The sequence below is a fragment of the Neolamprologus multifasciatus genome, chromosome 14 (genome assembly GCF_963576455.1).
Source record: "Neolamprologus multifasciatus chromosome 14, fNeoMul1.2, whole genome shotgun sequence".
Lineage (NCBI taxonomy): Eukaryota > Metazoa > Chordata > Actinopteri > Cichliformes > Cichlidae > Neolamprologus > Neolamprologus multifasciatus.
This window is the reverse complement of record NC_140452.1, coordinates 8,385,491-8,400,836: the sequence shown is the minus strand read 5'-3', so window position 1 is coordinate 8,400,836 and position 15,346 is coordinate 8,385,491. Positions and strand designations below refer to the sequence as shown.

General features: G+C 41.4%; 1 protein-coding gene across 2 annotated transcripts in view; it reads right to left on the bottom strand.

The window, feature by feature from the left end:
• Positions 1-15,346, bottom strand: part of igsf9ba (immunoglobulin superfamily, member 9Ba) — an 87,924-nt gene that overhangs the window by 36,097 nt on the left and 36,481 nt on the right. For both annotated transcript variants that reach the window (XM_085131312.1, XM_085131313.1), the window contains exons 4-6: positions 7,404-7,555; positions 3,113-3,230; positions 823-964 (exon numbers count right to left, since the gene is read on the bottom strand). In XM_085131312.1, the coding sequence (XP_084987438.1) occupies positions 823-964; positions 3,113-3,230; positions 7,404-7,555 (412 nt within the window). The remainder of the gene's footprint in view (positions 1-822; positions 965-3,112; positions 3,231-7,403; positions 7,556-15,346) is intronic.

Sequence of the window (15,346 nt, the reverse complement as noted above, 5' to 3'; positions counted from 1 at the left end):
TATATATGCACATGTGATTAATCATGTGATCATTTGCTAGCTGTTCTTAAAGGCTATGCTTTGCTGTAAGCTGCTTAAATTAAACGTGTCTTACTTCTAACACTTGGCAATAGGCTCTTGTTGTGCAACCACTAAAAGTTTGATCAGTGCATAAATTCTGACTGTCTCATCATAAAGTCCCTCAGCTAAATCTTTCCCATCCTGTAAAAAAAATAGAACGAAAAAAAAAAATCAAGATTGACGTTACAAAAGCTGTTTAAAATTAGTATGGAAACTTCCTCTGTGAACGTCCTTCAGACACTTGTTTTCACCGCCAGTCAAAACCCTATTCACTAGTTCTTCCTTCCCACTTGTTCTGTCTGTCACTTCCTCGCTGCAAAAGCCTCTCAGACTCTAAACACCAGCTCTGGGGAGCCTGCAGAGGTCCTGGCTACGCTTCATATCATCACCGCATGAGAGGCATATGATGACACAAGGCCTGAGTCATGTGATGTTGTCACCAGAGCGCACTAACTCGCCTGGCACGTTCCAGACGGACCCCCGGCAGGCCCACTCTTACTGCCTCTGGGGTCACAGCAGGGCATGGCACACACAAACTAAATACCCTTGGACAGTCGCTCAAAACGCAGCACAGCGAAGGGCTCAGAGACCCGCAATGTCAATCACATCACAAAAGCTCAGGGATAAAGGCCTTATGCAGCTTGCATGGTGCTGATTTAAATCACTAAGTCTTAACCTCACACAAGTGCTTAACTAACAAGTTTCCCTACACTGAGAGCGAGAACAGCTACAGTACAGAAGTGAACTTGATCATAACTTTACTTCTTGAAGTAGACGTTGTCCTCTTCCCAAAACCAGGTGTAGGTGAGGTTGCCTGGATATGCCTCTGCTTGGCAGGTAAAGAGTGCATTCTGGGATATGTTTACAGTGACATTTTCTGGTGGTGAAACGATGTATGGAGGCCCTGAAAGAAACAGAAAAAAGTGTTAAAAGCGTTGAAGCAGGCAGTCTTTTTTTTCAATCCACCTTATGAATGTTAATTCAAAATTTCCGTCTTTTTACAGCTTCGGTTTTCATCTCCATTTCAGTTTTTCTAGCTGCTAAATGGACTCAGGCCCATTTCCAGAAAAATAAATGCAAAGATGGCACTGTCTTTATCTAGGTATATATATTGTGTAGGCTCTGCCAACGCCAAAGAAGGCATTTTAAAATAAAATCAGCCATAATATTTAGTGCAGTGCTTGCAGTATACACTAATCAGCCGTTTTTATAGGTGTTCAACTGCTTGTCGATGCAAATATTTATAGCAACTTTGGGATGTGGAGGAACACAAAACAGCCTAGGTGTATCTAATAAAGTGTCCAGTGAATATTTTCTAATAGTTTCAGCTGGTTTCTAACATATTTTGTTTGTGGATGAACAGTCACTGAATAGAAAGGTTTGTAGCAGATGTTTCATGACGCTTCATAAGCTTGAACTAATACAGTAAAGCTGACAGTGGATGAAACAGCGAGCACAAAGATGCTAAAAAGCACAACTTCCTGTGGATTTGTTCTTTGCACCACATCAGATAAGATAACCTTTATTAGTCCCACGTGTGGGAAATTTGTTAACATATGTGGTGCCCAAAGCTCTTGTTTTATTTTTACTTTAAAAAAATTATATTATTGAATGTTAGGCATATATCATCACCTTCACATGAGACCCCAACATAATAATTTAATTATTTAAAACCTAAACCTATTAATTTTTTTTTCAAAATTGATGAAATTTCATTAAAAAAAAAACTTTTTTAGAGGCTTTCACACCAACTTTGTTCTTTCGGGTGCAAATCAGGGTGAGAAAAGGCACACACTAAGTAATATTTACAGCATATATCATCACAGTCTGATTTAAAATACAGTAAGCAGCCAGCTGTTGTAAACTTAATACAAGTCAGCGTTCTGGTTTCACACTGTAACCTTTTTCATCTCCTGAAGTGCTCTAGATTTGCTCTTAGCGCTCAATAAAACAGCAGAAGCCATGAAAGGTAAGCTGTCTTTTATGAGAAGGCCCAGATACAAACCTCCTGTCTGTTCACCTCTGAGCATGCACAGCCTTTTACATCACTGCGCAGACGTCTCACATAACAATTAAAAACAGATCACCAGACTGAGAACCATGACTCCTCAGATGTCTCCTCCACACATCCGCGTGTGCGAAGTAATCGTGTCTCTTATTTCATGGTGTTATTCGTGGTAATCTTCAAACAAACTGCAGCATCAACCTTTTTTGCTTTTGTGGTTTTGGTCTTGTTATATTGCAAAAACACTGCAATGTCTACAAAACTACAATGAAAGATTTCTGTGCATTTATCATACACGCATATCATGACTGAGAGCTCTTGCGTGAAGATAAGAGAGAACCGGTATCGAATTGGTACTTCCACCAGAGGCCTGAAGCCTTAATGCAGTTGTATCTCATGCACCACCAGTTAGAGTCTTCAGTAAGTTACAAAACAATCACCATGTTTGCAGTGTGTGTGTTTGTGTGTGTGTGTGTGCGTGCCTCCATTTACTGTACTGCGAAGGAGTGGAGTTATTTCTCTGCTATGTTTGCACCTACAGAAGTCAAGCGTTAAAACACACCGTAAAAGCAAGATGCTCAGTTGCTTGTTAAATACACACTGTTAACTCCCCCAAGCCCCGCTGTATCAAGAGACCGAGAGAGGCTGCTATCACAACCATCTATCTGATCTGTGTCTAGCAGAGAGCCTGGTTAATGGACCGGAGACAGACAGTGACGCGCTCTTAGACAGATCCTGTTGTATACACATGGCTGTGCACACATTCACATACAGAGGCCCCAGACTGAGCTATTGACTGCCCGATACAGACTCAGAAGGTATGTTACATACATCAGTACCCCAGAGGAGTGCAGAGCTTTGCCTTTAAGTATAAATAATGGAACCTAACTACTATATCGATGCAATCAGAGTGGTATGCCTCCGGTAGAGACGGGGAAAGATTTTTCTTTTCAATGAAAAATCTGGCAAAATATCAAAACACATTCGGATTCGACTTTTATATTTGTAACTTGCATATCTGTTTTACTCATCCTGAGGAGACATCACCTTGAACCAACAGACGGGTAGTGTGGAGCACTTCTCCCTGGTCGCTGTAGGCTCGGCATGTGTACGCCCCTCTGTCATCTCTGGTGATGCCAAGGATGGTTAGTCTGCCATCGTGTACCTGCAAATGAATGGGCGGAAGAAAGAAATAAACATCCAGCCTTTAAACGGCAAATTTAAAACTTAAAAGCCCTTGTTATGTTATAATTAGAACGATATCATATAGATGAATAGAAGTACAATTGTATAATACCTCAAATGTGTTCTGTTCAGATCATGTAGTTTGTTAAATTTTACTACAGGTCAAAGTTTCACGCAAAAAAAAAAGACTTAAAAGTCACAAGTGTGTCATGATTTATTAGCTCCAGGTGTGATTCCTGCATATGGTCACCTTGGTAACGTCTAACTCAGTGTTACCGCACATCCCTGTGTGCAGGCACTGATGAGAACCAATAAGCGGCGAGGAAAAACACATTAACCAAACCTCATAAATTATGCAACAGGTGGCGAGAGGCTCTGTCCATTCATGTCACACACAGCTGTAGTCTGTCCATTCACACAGCTGAGCGGAGAATCTGCTACGCCTGCAGAATTATTGCTATTCATCTGTCTCTCAAATGTTTTATGGTACAAGCAGAGCAAACAAAGCGGAGCTTAACTTTTGCAAGGTTGTTGGGGAGCTGCATCGCCGTCATAACAATTAATGACGAGATAACACCCTTGTGTGTGGCACACTTGGTTCTAGGAGTGTAAACTAACCACTGATTTAAGGTGAATTTGCTTTGTTGGTTCAAAAATGACTGAAGGAATGAAGCTGTCTTTATTTTAATAGAAAAATAATGCTCTCTTTCCAATTCCAGTTCACCTCCTTCACATGCAATTTACTTTAAATGTCTTGAATCTCTTATTCAAGGCTTATATAAAGGCTAAAATGAATCACATTAATCGTTAGCGGCATTCACTCTCTAAAACTGAAATTAAAATTTTCTTTGTGTGATTAGTGCAAAATTGTTCGGTGAGCCAAACTGAGCATGCCATAAAAGAATGATTGCAGTCCAATCATCCAATCATCACCCATCATCCAATCATCAGGTATTTTGGGATACCAGGTGAGAATTGGAGATCTGGTCTGAATTTATGTTTCTAAACTATCTATGCCATGGGGTACTGTAACCAGTAAGCCCTTCTGAAAACCTAAACTGTAACTAGTGCCATAACATGATGTATAGCTCCCTAGAAATGTGAACATGCAGCCCAAGCAGCTCACAACAACTGCGACTGGCCCACTCAGTACCCTCGTTTTCTCGTAATTCTAATGCTAACTAGTGCATTGGCAGCAAAATCTATGTAGGCTCTACATAGATTCAATGCAGACATAAAAATTTTAAATGTAGCCAATTCCTAAGTGCTTTAACCTGCATTGTTTTTTAAATGACCAATAGGAGGGTTGTAAATAAAACCTGTCTTTACATAGAGTTCTTTGGAAAAACAGCCTTTGGTTCCTTTGCTCTTTGTCTTGTTATGAAGCATGAAGCTTAATATCAACGGTGGCTACATCCATCTTTTACATACAGTCTATATTTGGACCGAACAGTGAAGTAAACTTAGCTTGTGTTTTGCTAAAGCCTCAGGCACACAGGCCTAGAGACTGTTTGACAACTGTCTGTCAGCCAGTGGTTGTAAGAAAAAAATGTGTATTCTCCAACCAGTTGGCAGCTGTGGGAGGTTGCTAGCTATTGCTTGGTGAAAATGGCCACACAGTGGTACACAATTCAGCATGTTCTATGCAGACGATGAGAAACTACGGCAATCTGCCAACAAGCGCCAGTAACCACTCACCTACTGAATGGGGAATACACACTTTTTCCTAGTGACCAGCGCTTTCCAAGCTGTGACCAATTGGTTATAAGGTCTTGACCAAAAGCCACTGTGATTGGCCCATGACCCTTACTGTGAAATAAGTTAGCACAGTAGAAGTGAAGCATGAGCAACCTTGTGGTGTCTGTTTTTTTCCATTGCCTTCTTGTTCTTTTAAACCAGAATGTTTTGGTCATTAGTCTAACAAACCACATCCATGTGACATTTAAGAGGTACGTTTAGCCAACATTGAGGTCCCACAACTTTTATTTTGAAACTATTTTTCAACCATTACTAGACATCGACAAAAGACCGCCATCTGACAGATATTCAGTGTTGAAATGTTTGCTGGAAACGTTCAGTCAGACGCTGAGTGTAACACAAACAAAGACACTCATGCACAAAAGGTTATTTTTAGCTAGCTTGTCATTGCTAGCTATCGAGCATGTTTCGGGGACAGCGTGGTCTAGCATATTTTTAAATCCTGGCATTTGTTGTTGCACTGAATCTAAAAAAGCCAAAGAGTCTAAACCACTGTTAGATCAAATCATTAAACTCATACACACCACAAATGCAGCAGTGAGGTTAACACACAGTAATCTTAACAGAATCTAAAGACATGTACTGGTCGTCGTTCTGATCCAATACTTTCTGTGCCATAGCTGAACTCAATCCAAGGTGAGTGTGAGGAAAGTAAGCAAAATTTCAACTTCTGTCCTATGCACTTCACTCCAGTGAGAATGATATTTGGTTGGCTGCCGCTGCCTTCCTGAATTTTTTAAAAGTCTTCTTTTTCAGTTTCCTGGTTACTTAATACATCTTTTTTCCGGGCTTTAAAAAAATGAGGAAAGCAAAGAGAAGAGAATGTGGAGGATGAGTGTTTCTGCTCCTCTCTAACCCCGTCTGTCACATTCCTCCCTTTCTCCATGAAGTCTCCATGGATCTGAGCATGTGGGTGAGCAAACATATCCTAATGCTCCCTATCGCACACACACACAGCTCTCCTCTCAGCACAGAAAGGAGCTCTCCCGTATTTTAGGGGAGATGCAACGAGAAACAGGCGAATGTACGAGGGGAGACGATAAATGCAAAGTGAGGTTATTAGAATTTGGCATTTGGCTCCCACTAAAGATTTTCCTTTTTAGTGCAACATTCATATTAGGGCTAATGTAATATTGATGCCGAAAAGGGGAGATTAATAATGCATCAGAATGTTGTCTAATCGTTTACTGAGGGAATGGTGTTAAAGAGAGGCGACTGATGGTGGGGCAAAAAAGGAGAAAATGAAAGGAAACGAGGCCTTTAACAGAAACGCTTCTGTGCTGCTGTCACTTCCTTTGCTGTATGTTACACTGGCAGCTGCGAAAAGGTGATAGCGCCTGCAGCAGAATAGAATATAAGACACATACGAGAATGTGAAGGCATGCAAGCACCTTTGAAAAATCCTAAAAACAATTACAAGCAGTATGAAAAATTACCATCGTTGCTACACTTCTTAGACACGATCAGCAATCTGCTTGCATCTGTTACAGGCGTTTGTGCGTCTGGTGTGTGTGTGCGTTTTGTTTTAGCAATAAGCTGATGTTTGAGTCCCTCCCATATCTAACTTAACTTTTGCAAGACTAACTCCAGAGATGAATTTGCTGCATTCAGACGTGTAGGTGCAGGTAGTGCTTCTCATCGTATAGTGAGAGCAAGCGATCCTCCACTCCAGAGAAAGTGACACTTGCACCGCTCACTCAAGATTCGACATCCTATGGCTCTAATGCATCATCGCTCGTCGAAGCTTTTGCCGCTTTTGAATCATCTGTCATGGAGCTGTGGGTTGACTGTCTTTGATTTGTTGCAACTAACACCACAAACCTGATTTAAATGTTTGCAAGCACTGAGGCAGTGCCAGAAATATCCTTGCCATGACATCAGGCTGTCTGCATTTGGGAGTTTAAAAAAAACAGTCAGGCATCACCAGACAACAAAGAGGGCTCAGAAATGTGAGGTGTGCCACTAAGCTGTGCTTAAAATTGTTCAGATTAAGCAGGGTTTATTTTTATTTTTCCTAACGACATCACAGGGAAGACAGAACAGCCTGACAGTCATCCTGGACCGATGACATAATTGTTTCCTAAATAGCCAAATATCTGCAGCTTTCCACTACTTGTACACCAAGTCTGTGGTGCAATGTTTTAAATGTACAAAAACGATGGGATGGTTTTGCTGTTTTTTCAGACTTCGGACAACACATCAGGTTTAGAGACTAAACCACAGCTCATGAAGCAGCTCGACAATAGAACAAACTGACATTAGCCCGAGTGAGACATAGTCCATAACATACTGTCAGTACAGATGGGCTCAGCGGATGATGCCATCTGTGCACAAACCCCACTTCTATTTTTGCACACAATCATAAATCTGAATTATGTCCATGATATTTTCTTACCGAGTATTTTGCGTTGGTTGCAAGCTCCTCCCCCTCCCTCAGCCAGCTGATCATTGGTTTTGGATTTCCCTGGGCAGAGCAGCTTAGCGCAGTGCTTCCCCCTTCCTTCGCCTCCACGTATTGCGCCGGCGTCTCCGTGAATGAAGGTGGAGCTGGAGAGAACATAGGACAAGGAATTCTTGGTACCATCCCAGTATCCAGACAGAAAAATCTCAAAAGCTATTCTATGGACTGGCATAGGCCCTTTTCCCTCACTGCTTCTTAAGCACAATCATAGGTTTTCCTTACATTGTCCTAGATTGACTGGTGCAGTTGATTGATTGGATTGCAGTCCTTTTTTTTCCCTTTTAGTTTTGGAGAAGTTTGGAAAACTGTACCGTAGTTTGCAGTGCTGTTGAATTTGTGTTACACTCGGGGATTTTCCTAATAACACAGCAAACTACAGGCTCCAAGATGACACAGAGTCATTGAAGCAACACCAAGATGGCTTCAGCCATTCTGCCATTGGGCTCTTCTGCACGGCTGTTGTATTGCAGGCACATGTAGTGCAGCTGTCCATTTTAGGGGGTATCTGTTTACAGCTGGTTGGGCAGTAGGATCACAAGTGGGCAGCCAGTGGACATTTCCATTGAATACGCAATTGTAGTCATTTGAAATCACTTTACATCCTTAAGAACCTTTAATATTACAAAGAAAACCCCAGCAATGGGCGAGCACTTGGTGACAGTGGGGAGGAAGAACTCCCTATCAACAAGAAGAGACTTCCAGCAGAAGCAGGTGCAGCAATCTGCTGTGAGCAATTCTAAAGTAAAGGGAATGAGAAGAATAGAGAGGATTCAAACAACAAACAGACGAAACTACAAAGCACAGGCTGGACTAGACAAAAGTTAACTCTCCGGAGTCAACAAATGCGCCGGCTCATTTCAACTTCTGTCAAAAGTGCGGTTTTGTTGTGTAAATGTGGATCTTATTGAGAGCTTGGAAGTCCTACACCAGAAAAACAGATCTGAAGGCAACAAAATAACCATGCTAATGTTGTGGAGGCTTTTTAGATATTTTACGATGTGATACAGATAATGTTAAACTATGTAAAACAATACATAAAAAATAATAAAATATAAAATATAACTCACATAATATGTGTGTTATATTTTAGATAATCTCAATAGATATTTAGGATTCAGTTAAAGGTTTTAGTTTGCTATTGCAAAGCAGCATTTGCTAGCAGTGGCTGGCGCTGCTCTCCCAAAGTGCGGGATAGGATTAGGGTTAGTGAGAGCGCATAGAAGTGTCTATCGTGTGTTTTCAATCTCCAGCTGACCCCACGTGACCCCAAGATTTCTGTCCACAGTTATTTTGACTGAGCAAGAACTAGCTAAGAAAACGCATCCAAAATGCGTCAAGCAAAGAAGAACGTGTACGCATGATTCAACTGTTGAAGCTGTCAGGCCAAAGTCATTTGTGACTTGGAGATACAAGCCAAAAAACCGACACATTGGTGACATATTTTCCCGTTGTGTTTTCGCTGGGCATCAGGACAAATTAGTAATTACAGTACAAAAGATACAAGGCCAAATGTGTCCCACGCCACCTCGGCAAGTTGTTTGAGTGAGAATAATGAGTCTCGGCGGTCATTTACACTTTATTTAGTATTTAGCGCTGTCCACTCATGATCTAATTGTCCAAGACACATTTCAGAAATCTGAAGTAAATAGGGTCTAAGTCAAACAGGCATTCCTCAGATAGGACATGATGCAACACCTGCACAGTGGGACATGTACCAGGGTTGATAACAAGCTCCCCTGCAGGCTTCCTTCTTTTTTTTTTTTTTAAATTCAAAACCACTTTGTAACACTACTGCATTTCCACCTGATGTATCCGAGCTTCGCTAAGAGTCACACGGGAGCTGTTCACCAGTTCCTGCAGGCCAATAAACTGTGGCTTCCTCAGCCAGCTGCTTTCAGTGGTTCAACATAATATTTTGATTATAAGTAGTGGCACTGTGTTTAGTTAAATAGGGGGAAAAAGGCACTGCTATACAAGTGGGTCACCGCTTGCCGCTGGGAGTGCTGCCATGCTTAGACTGCACACAAGCACCTGGCATGGAGTAAACAAATTGGCCAATTAGCACATTTAGACATCTGCCCGTCCATTCTGCCCTCTCGCTCCCTAACACTCATTACATTATATGATACAGCAGATTAATGGAGATTCTAATAAAATGCATGACTGATTTACGTATCATGCAGTTGATGGGTCGGCGGTTACATTAAACGGATCATGATGCATTATTTTAGTTAAGAGGCAACCCTGTGCCACTGCTTCACTATGAGTTTCTGCATGTATCGTATGTCACTGATTGTCACTGGTGGCTGCAATATGTATGCAGCCAAGTACGTTTACTCAAGAAAAGCAACTTTAAGCTCATAAACAGCGACATGCTTCGGCTCCAGGACATTTTGTGTTTCTGAAGAGGAGATATCTCCTTTAATTTATATTCAAGTATTTCGGAGAGAAATATAGAAATATTTATAATAATACAGCCGGTGTTTCCTCCTTCCTACTTCATCAGTCATCTCACAACAAGTCCAATTTGTGCTGTGATCTTCTTGACCTGACTGACTTCGTTGGAAACCGCTCAAGAAAACCAGATATTGGTAAATAGTAGAAAAATGCTGATTGCACTCTAATGCAGCAGCATTAATAGCACAATGCTGCTGCATTACAAACCTGGTGAACATTATCTGAATGTTGTGTCCTTAAGAAAGAAGAGAACATCCAGATTTGAGAGAAGAATCTGACTCTTGACTTAATCAATCCACTGTTCACTGAAATCTGATCACATATGGTCTCGGTGGAAGGGTAGCCATCAATAAGCCATTCTTAAGGATGGGAAAAACAGAAGATATTTCTGAGCTACGTCAAGTTACATGAGAACTGTGCTAAAAAATCAGTGGGAAAACATGATGATGAATCCAAACTTGAAATTTATGGTTCAACTTGTATAAATATATACAGAGCTTTTGCAGTCATCTGTAAAACACGGTGGAGACTCTCTCATGGTTTTGGATTGCATTTCATCCAGTACTTTCAGGGTTTGATCCCCCATGCAACATCATCTGAAAAACATCTGATTGCCTTGGCTTTATTTGTCACCATGAGAATGATCCCAAACACAATGCCAATGCCGGGATAGAAAAAGACACAGTGGAAGACTGTGCCATGGATTGGCCTCCCCAGAGCCGGGTCTTCAACATTATTGAAGCAGTGCGAGATCATCTTGATAGAGAATGGAACAAAACGCAGCCAACATCCAAAGAAGAGCTTTGAATGTCTTTCAAGACGCCTGGAGAACTATTCCTGAGGACTACTTGAAGAAAAGGAAATTAGAACTGTACTGTTTTTGCTTCATAAACTGCTTTATCTATTTTCCCAGCAAATATATAAGGAAATGAGGGATGGCTCAAGATTTTTACATATAGAGTATGGGTGGATATATTTAGCAGGTAATATTTCTGCACTTTTACTCGTGAGACATTTGATTGTAACGTGGACATTTTACAGCACTGGTACTTTCACTTAAGTGAATCACCTGAGTACTTGTTCCTCCACTGTAAGCGCTGTTATTAATTCTAATCCCAAAGCTTTTCTCAAGGGAATAAGCAGCAGCTGACAGGAAATAGGTGGCACACATGGTGGTGCTGGTGACAGCAGCAGGCACTTTGGTCAACTTGGGATTTGTTTCACACCGTCAGGTACAGCTCATCACAGAGGAAGTGTCACAATACTTGGGAAACCTGGGAGTTGCTCTACAAAAAAAAGTAAGCTGAGCATTAAATCTGCGCCCTACTTACAGCATCTCTTCATCAATTATATACATTAAAAGATGTTTGGAGTTCCCAAACTCCCCCTGTTCTTCTCTGTAGGCCATGCAGCACATCAGCAGATGGCCTGGATGCTAAGAAGCAGGGTAAAGGCTGTTCTTTTAAAGGCTTATTTACTCAAGACTGCGTTTGCGTCATTTTATTTCCTTGCTTGTTTTGGGTTTTTTTTGTTTTCCTTTTCTTGTATCTGTTCCTAAGAGAATATGGAGAATTGGAGTACATATTTTCATTGATTTCACATCACGAGTCTCAAAGGTTTAAGTGTAAACTGCTGCAGAGAGAAGAAAGAGGCACTCGGTGACACTTTCTTCCCTCTTCTAATGTCAGCATACGTAAGTTACTCCACAGCGTCTCATTTGTAATTAAGAGGAGAAACAATGGGACTTACTTCCTCTCACTTCTTCACTGCCACAATCCCATCCATCTCTTTTCTTTAGGTGGACTTAGGTTATTTTGTAGATTAGATGTTCATAGTAACATAAACTCTTAACTTCAAAAACAAATGTGCCTTTATCTCGGTTTGTTGCTTTCCTCCTCAAACTTACAGAAAGAGCTGCGTGAGCACAAAGGTACTTTTATGTCTGTCAGATTTGTTTTTAATTACAGTGAAAAACTGATGTGAGTCATCCACGTTTGTCTTTTCTAGGCATATTTTTGGAATACATCATAGCTTTTAGGAAATTTGATATTAACTCTGGAACAGGCTGTGCTGAAAGTTATCCCTACTTACTATACAGTCTAAATTTTATTTGAATGTCTGAATCATTAACTGTAATTCTGAGTAATAAATGGCTGTAAGACTAGTTTCTGTTCATTTAAATTAATACTAAAACGTTTGTGCATTTCCATCACAGTGAGACCTTTGTGACAAAAAACATAATCATTCAAATCATCAACCAGTTGAATACAGACATTTTGAAACAACTAACAAATACAGTGAGCCTAAGGATAAAGCTTTCCTGTGCTTTGAGCCAGCGACAATATAGCAGCCTTGGTTATGATGAAAACTATGGAAACGAGTGAAAGTCCTGTTGTCAGGTGAATTTAAAAATACGCTGGAAAATTATGTGAATACCTGACATTTGTTTGTTATCTCAATCTGTTACACCTGCTTGTGTTTGCTAAGGCAAAAATATGTCAAGTAAAGCTTCAGCTCATTCTGATTTATTCCAGTACCAGAGCACTTTATTTTCAGTTGCTTATGTAAGAGAAGACCCTGCAGTACTTAAAGCAATTAATGCAGTTTATGAGAACCTGAGAATAATTTTCTTAATGATGGAAATGTGAATATTTTAAATTGAAGAAAAGTGAATTTTTGATTGTGTATGCTGCCAGTTACTTTTTTAAAAAGAAATCAGTATTGACAAAAATTCATATCAGCATCAGCATCCACAGGGCAACAATTACAACCTGTTAGAGTTGGGCGATATGTAAAAATTTTCCAATCGGCAATCGTCAGTCCAAGGCTATGTCCACACGTACCCGGGTATTTTTGAAAACGCAGATTTTTCTATGCGTTTGCACCTTTCGTCCACACGTAAACGGCGTTTTTGATCACTGAAAACGGAGATTTTTAAAAACTCCAGCCAGGGTGGATATTTTTGAAAATTCTGTTTTTGCATTTACGTGTGGACGAGAAAAACGGAGAAAATGCAGCGTCAAAGGTGTGCGCATTTTTTGACGTCACACTGTGCGCCACGTTATTGTTTCGGTGAAATGAATTTCTACAACACTGTTACTGTTAATTGTCTCTGCAGTGTTTAAATACTTACATATACACACACAGTTACTGTCCCTCCACACATACAACTCGGTTCTGCTTCTATGCCCCAGCTTTGTTTACTTTTTCCCACCGAGGCTTCTAGACTTCTGATTGGCCAACATTTCTGAACGGTTAGGAATATATCGCCACCTGCTGCTTTGGCATATTCCTAGCAGCGTTTCCCTTCATTTCTGCCTTTACGTGTGGACGGGATTATTTTTTAAAACGAAAACGGAAAATCTCGTGTACGTGTGGACGTAGCCCAAGAATCGCCGATGGGTGATATATTCGTGCATGCGCAGACTTTTTGATGGGCGGGGCAATGTAATCATGCACGGACTGATTTGCGCGTTTACAACACGGAAGAAGTCCAAACATGGACGAAGTAGTTTAAGAAAGCAAAACAAAAACGCTGTCAGCCTTAACGCGGCTTAAACCCGCTCATCACGATTAAAATTTTTAACGCTCTCAACCCATCTGGAGCGCAGAATGGACAAAATTTGGACAAACTGCCGCCATGCGTTGACAGAGACATTTCAGGGATTTTGCGCTCCACGTGGGTTAATTGTTAATTGACTATGTGCACGTTAGCATATGCTACTTCCGGTGCGGAAACTCCTGTGGGGAGCTTTGTTTCCGGTGTCCTATTCGCGCCCTGTTTATTGTCCAAAACAAGTTAAGCAAATAAATAAATAAAGCGGCGATTTACATTTCTATAGATGTCTCGAGCATTTACCCAATATATCTGTAAATGATGTTCATCGACTTGTCGATATTTTTCCCCCACGCCTCAGGGGAAAAGAGAAAATGGATTCAAATGTTATATTTTTCAGCTGTCCCTCGTTTATCGCGGGTGTTATGTTCTAAAAATAACCAGTGATAGGTGAAATCAAGTAGCCAATTTTATTTTTTGACGGTGCAAAACGTTTCGTGTACATCGTGGACATACAGCACTGCACTTCAGAGTCACACTGCTAGCGATAGATGCAGCGATTCTGTACTGTACAGGAGAGACGGAGGAGATCGTCTGCAGCAATCAGGACGCAGGACGTAAAAAAGCATGCAAACTTGCACTAAAAAATCTGCGAAACAGCGAGGTGAAAGGTGAACCGCGTTATAGCGAGGGACCGCTGTAATTTTGAAGGTAAGTCACAACTAGGGTTGCCAACCGTCCCTTAAAAAACGGAATCGTCCCGTATTTAGAAACAAAAGTACACGTCCCGTATTGAGCTAATAAGGGACGCACTTTGTCCCGTAATACAGTGAGAATCAAAAGTAGTCTATAAGTTTTAATGTAATTAACGCTTTGTTTGAAACCATAATTCCCAGCCCCGCCCCTGCTTTGTGACCAATGAGCTGACAGCACACTTATGACAATTCGAGTATGACAATTCAGATTACCGCTCATCTCATTGGTTGAGGAAAGGTCGCTTGCGGAGAAAATACCGGAAGACAACAGATGACCACAACAAAAAGCATGGCCAACAGGGAAACAAACGCCGACACTGCGGTGCAAGTCTCAGACGACAGTACACCTGAAGCTGGGCAAACACTGTGCGATTTTCAAACTGCACGATTGGCTCGCGTGGGTTATAAGTTCGTAGGTCACGATGCAGGGTCTCACACTATACCGCCCGATGCTCTGATGCGACCTGAGTCACACTGTGCCTCCATAAAATGAAGGTTATAACAGAAAACCTGTCGCTCGCTCTCCCTCTCTGTCTTTCACTCACACAGACACACACCACCATCAGCTTTGCTAAATTACTAATGACAAACATGATCAGGCAGCTGTGATTGAGCAGCGATGTAAATCCAACTATTTTCACGGTTGTTGTGGTCGTGATAATTTGGTGATGCCACATCGAAAAGGCTCGGATGAGCTTTCAGAAGTTCTACAAGTTGTGCCTCCATCGCTTGTGTCCAGATCACACGCTGCACAGCCGTGCTGCTCCGTCTTTTTCACCGACGTTTACATGTTTGCGCGTGAGCAGTGTGAGCGGCTGCGGTGACACCCTCACGAGCGATTGATGATCGGGAGCTGGTCGTGAGGTGTTAATCGCTTCTCGTCACCCCACTACACGATGCACGATGAAGGCCAAAATCGGGCCGATCACGACTCAAAAATCGGCTCAAAATGGGCCAAAAATCGCACAGTGTGAGCCCAGCATTAGACCAGCAATGTTTGTTCCTCTCAGAGAAAGAAAAAAAGGCTGCAAAAGTACAGGGAAGAATGGGAAAAGGAAAACACCTGGCTGGAAAAGTTCACGATAACACCTATAAAGCGCACTGCACTG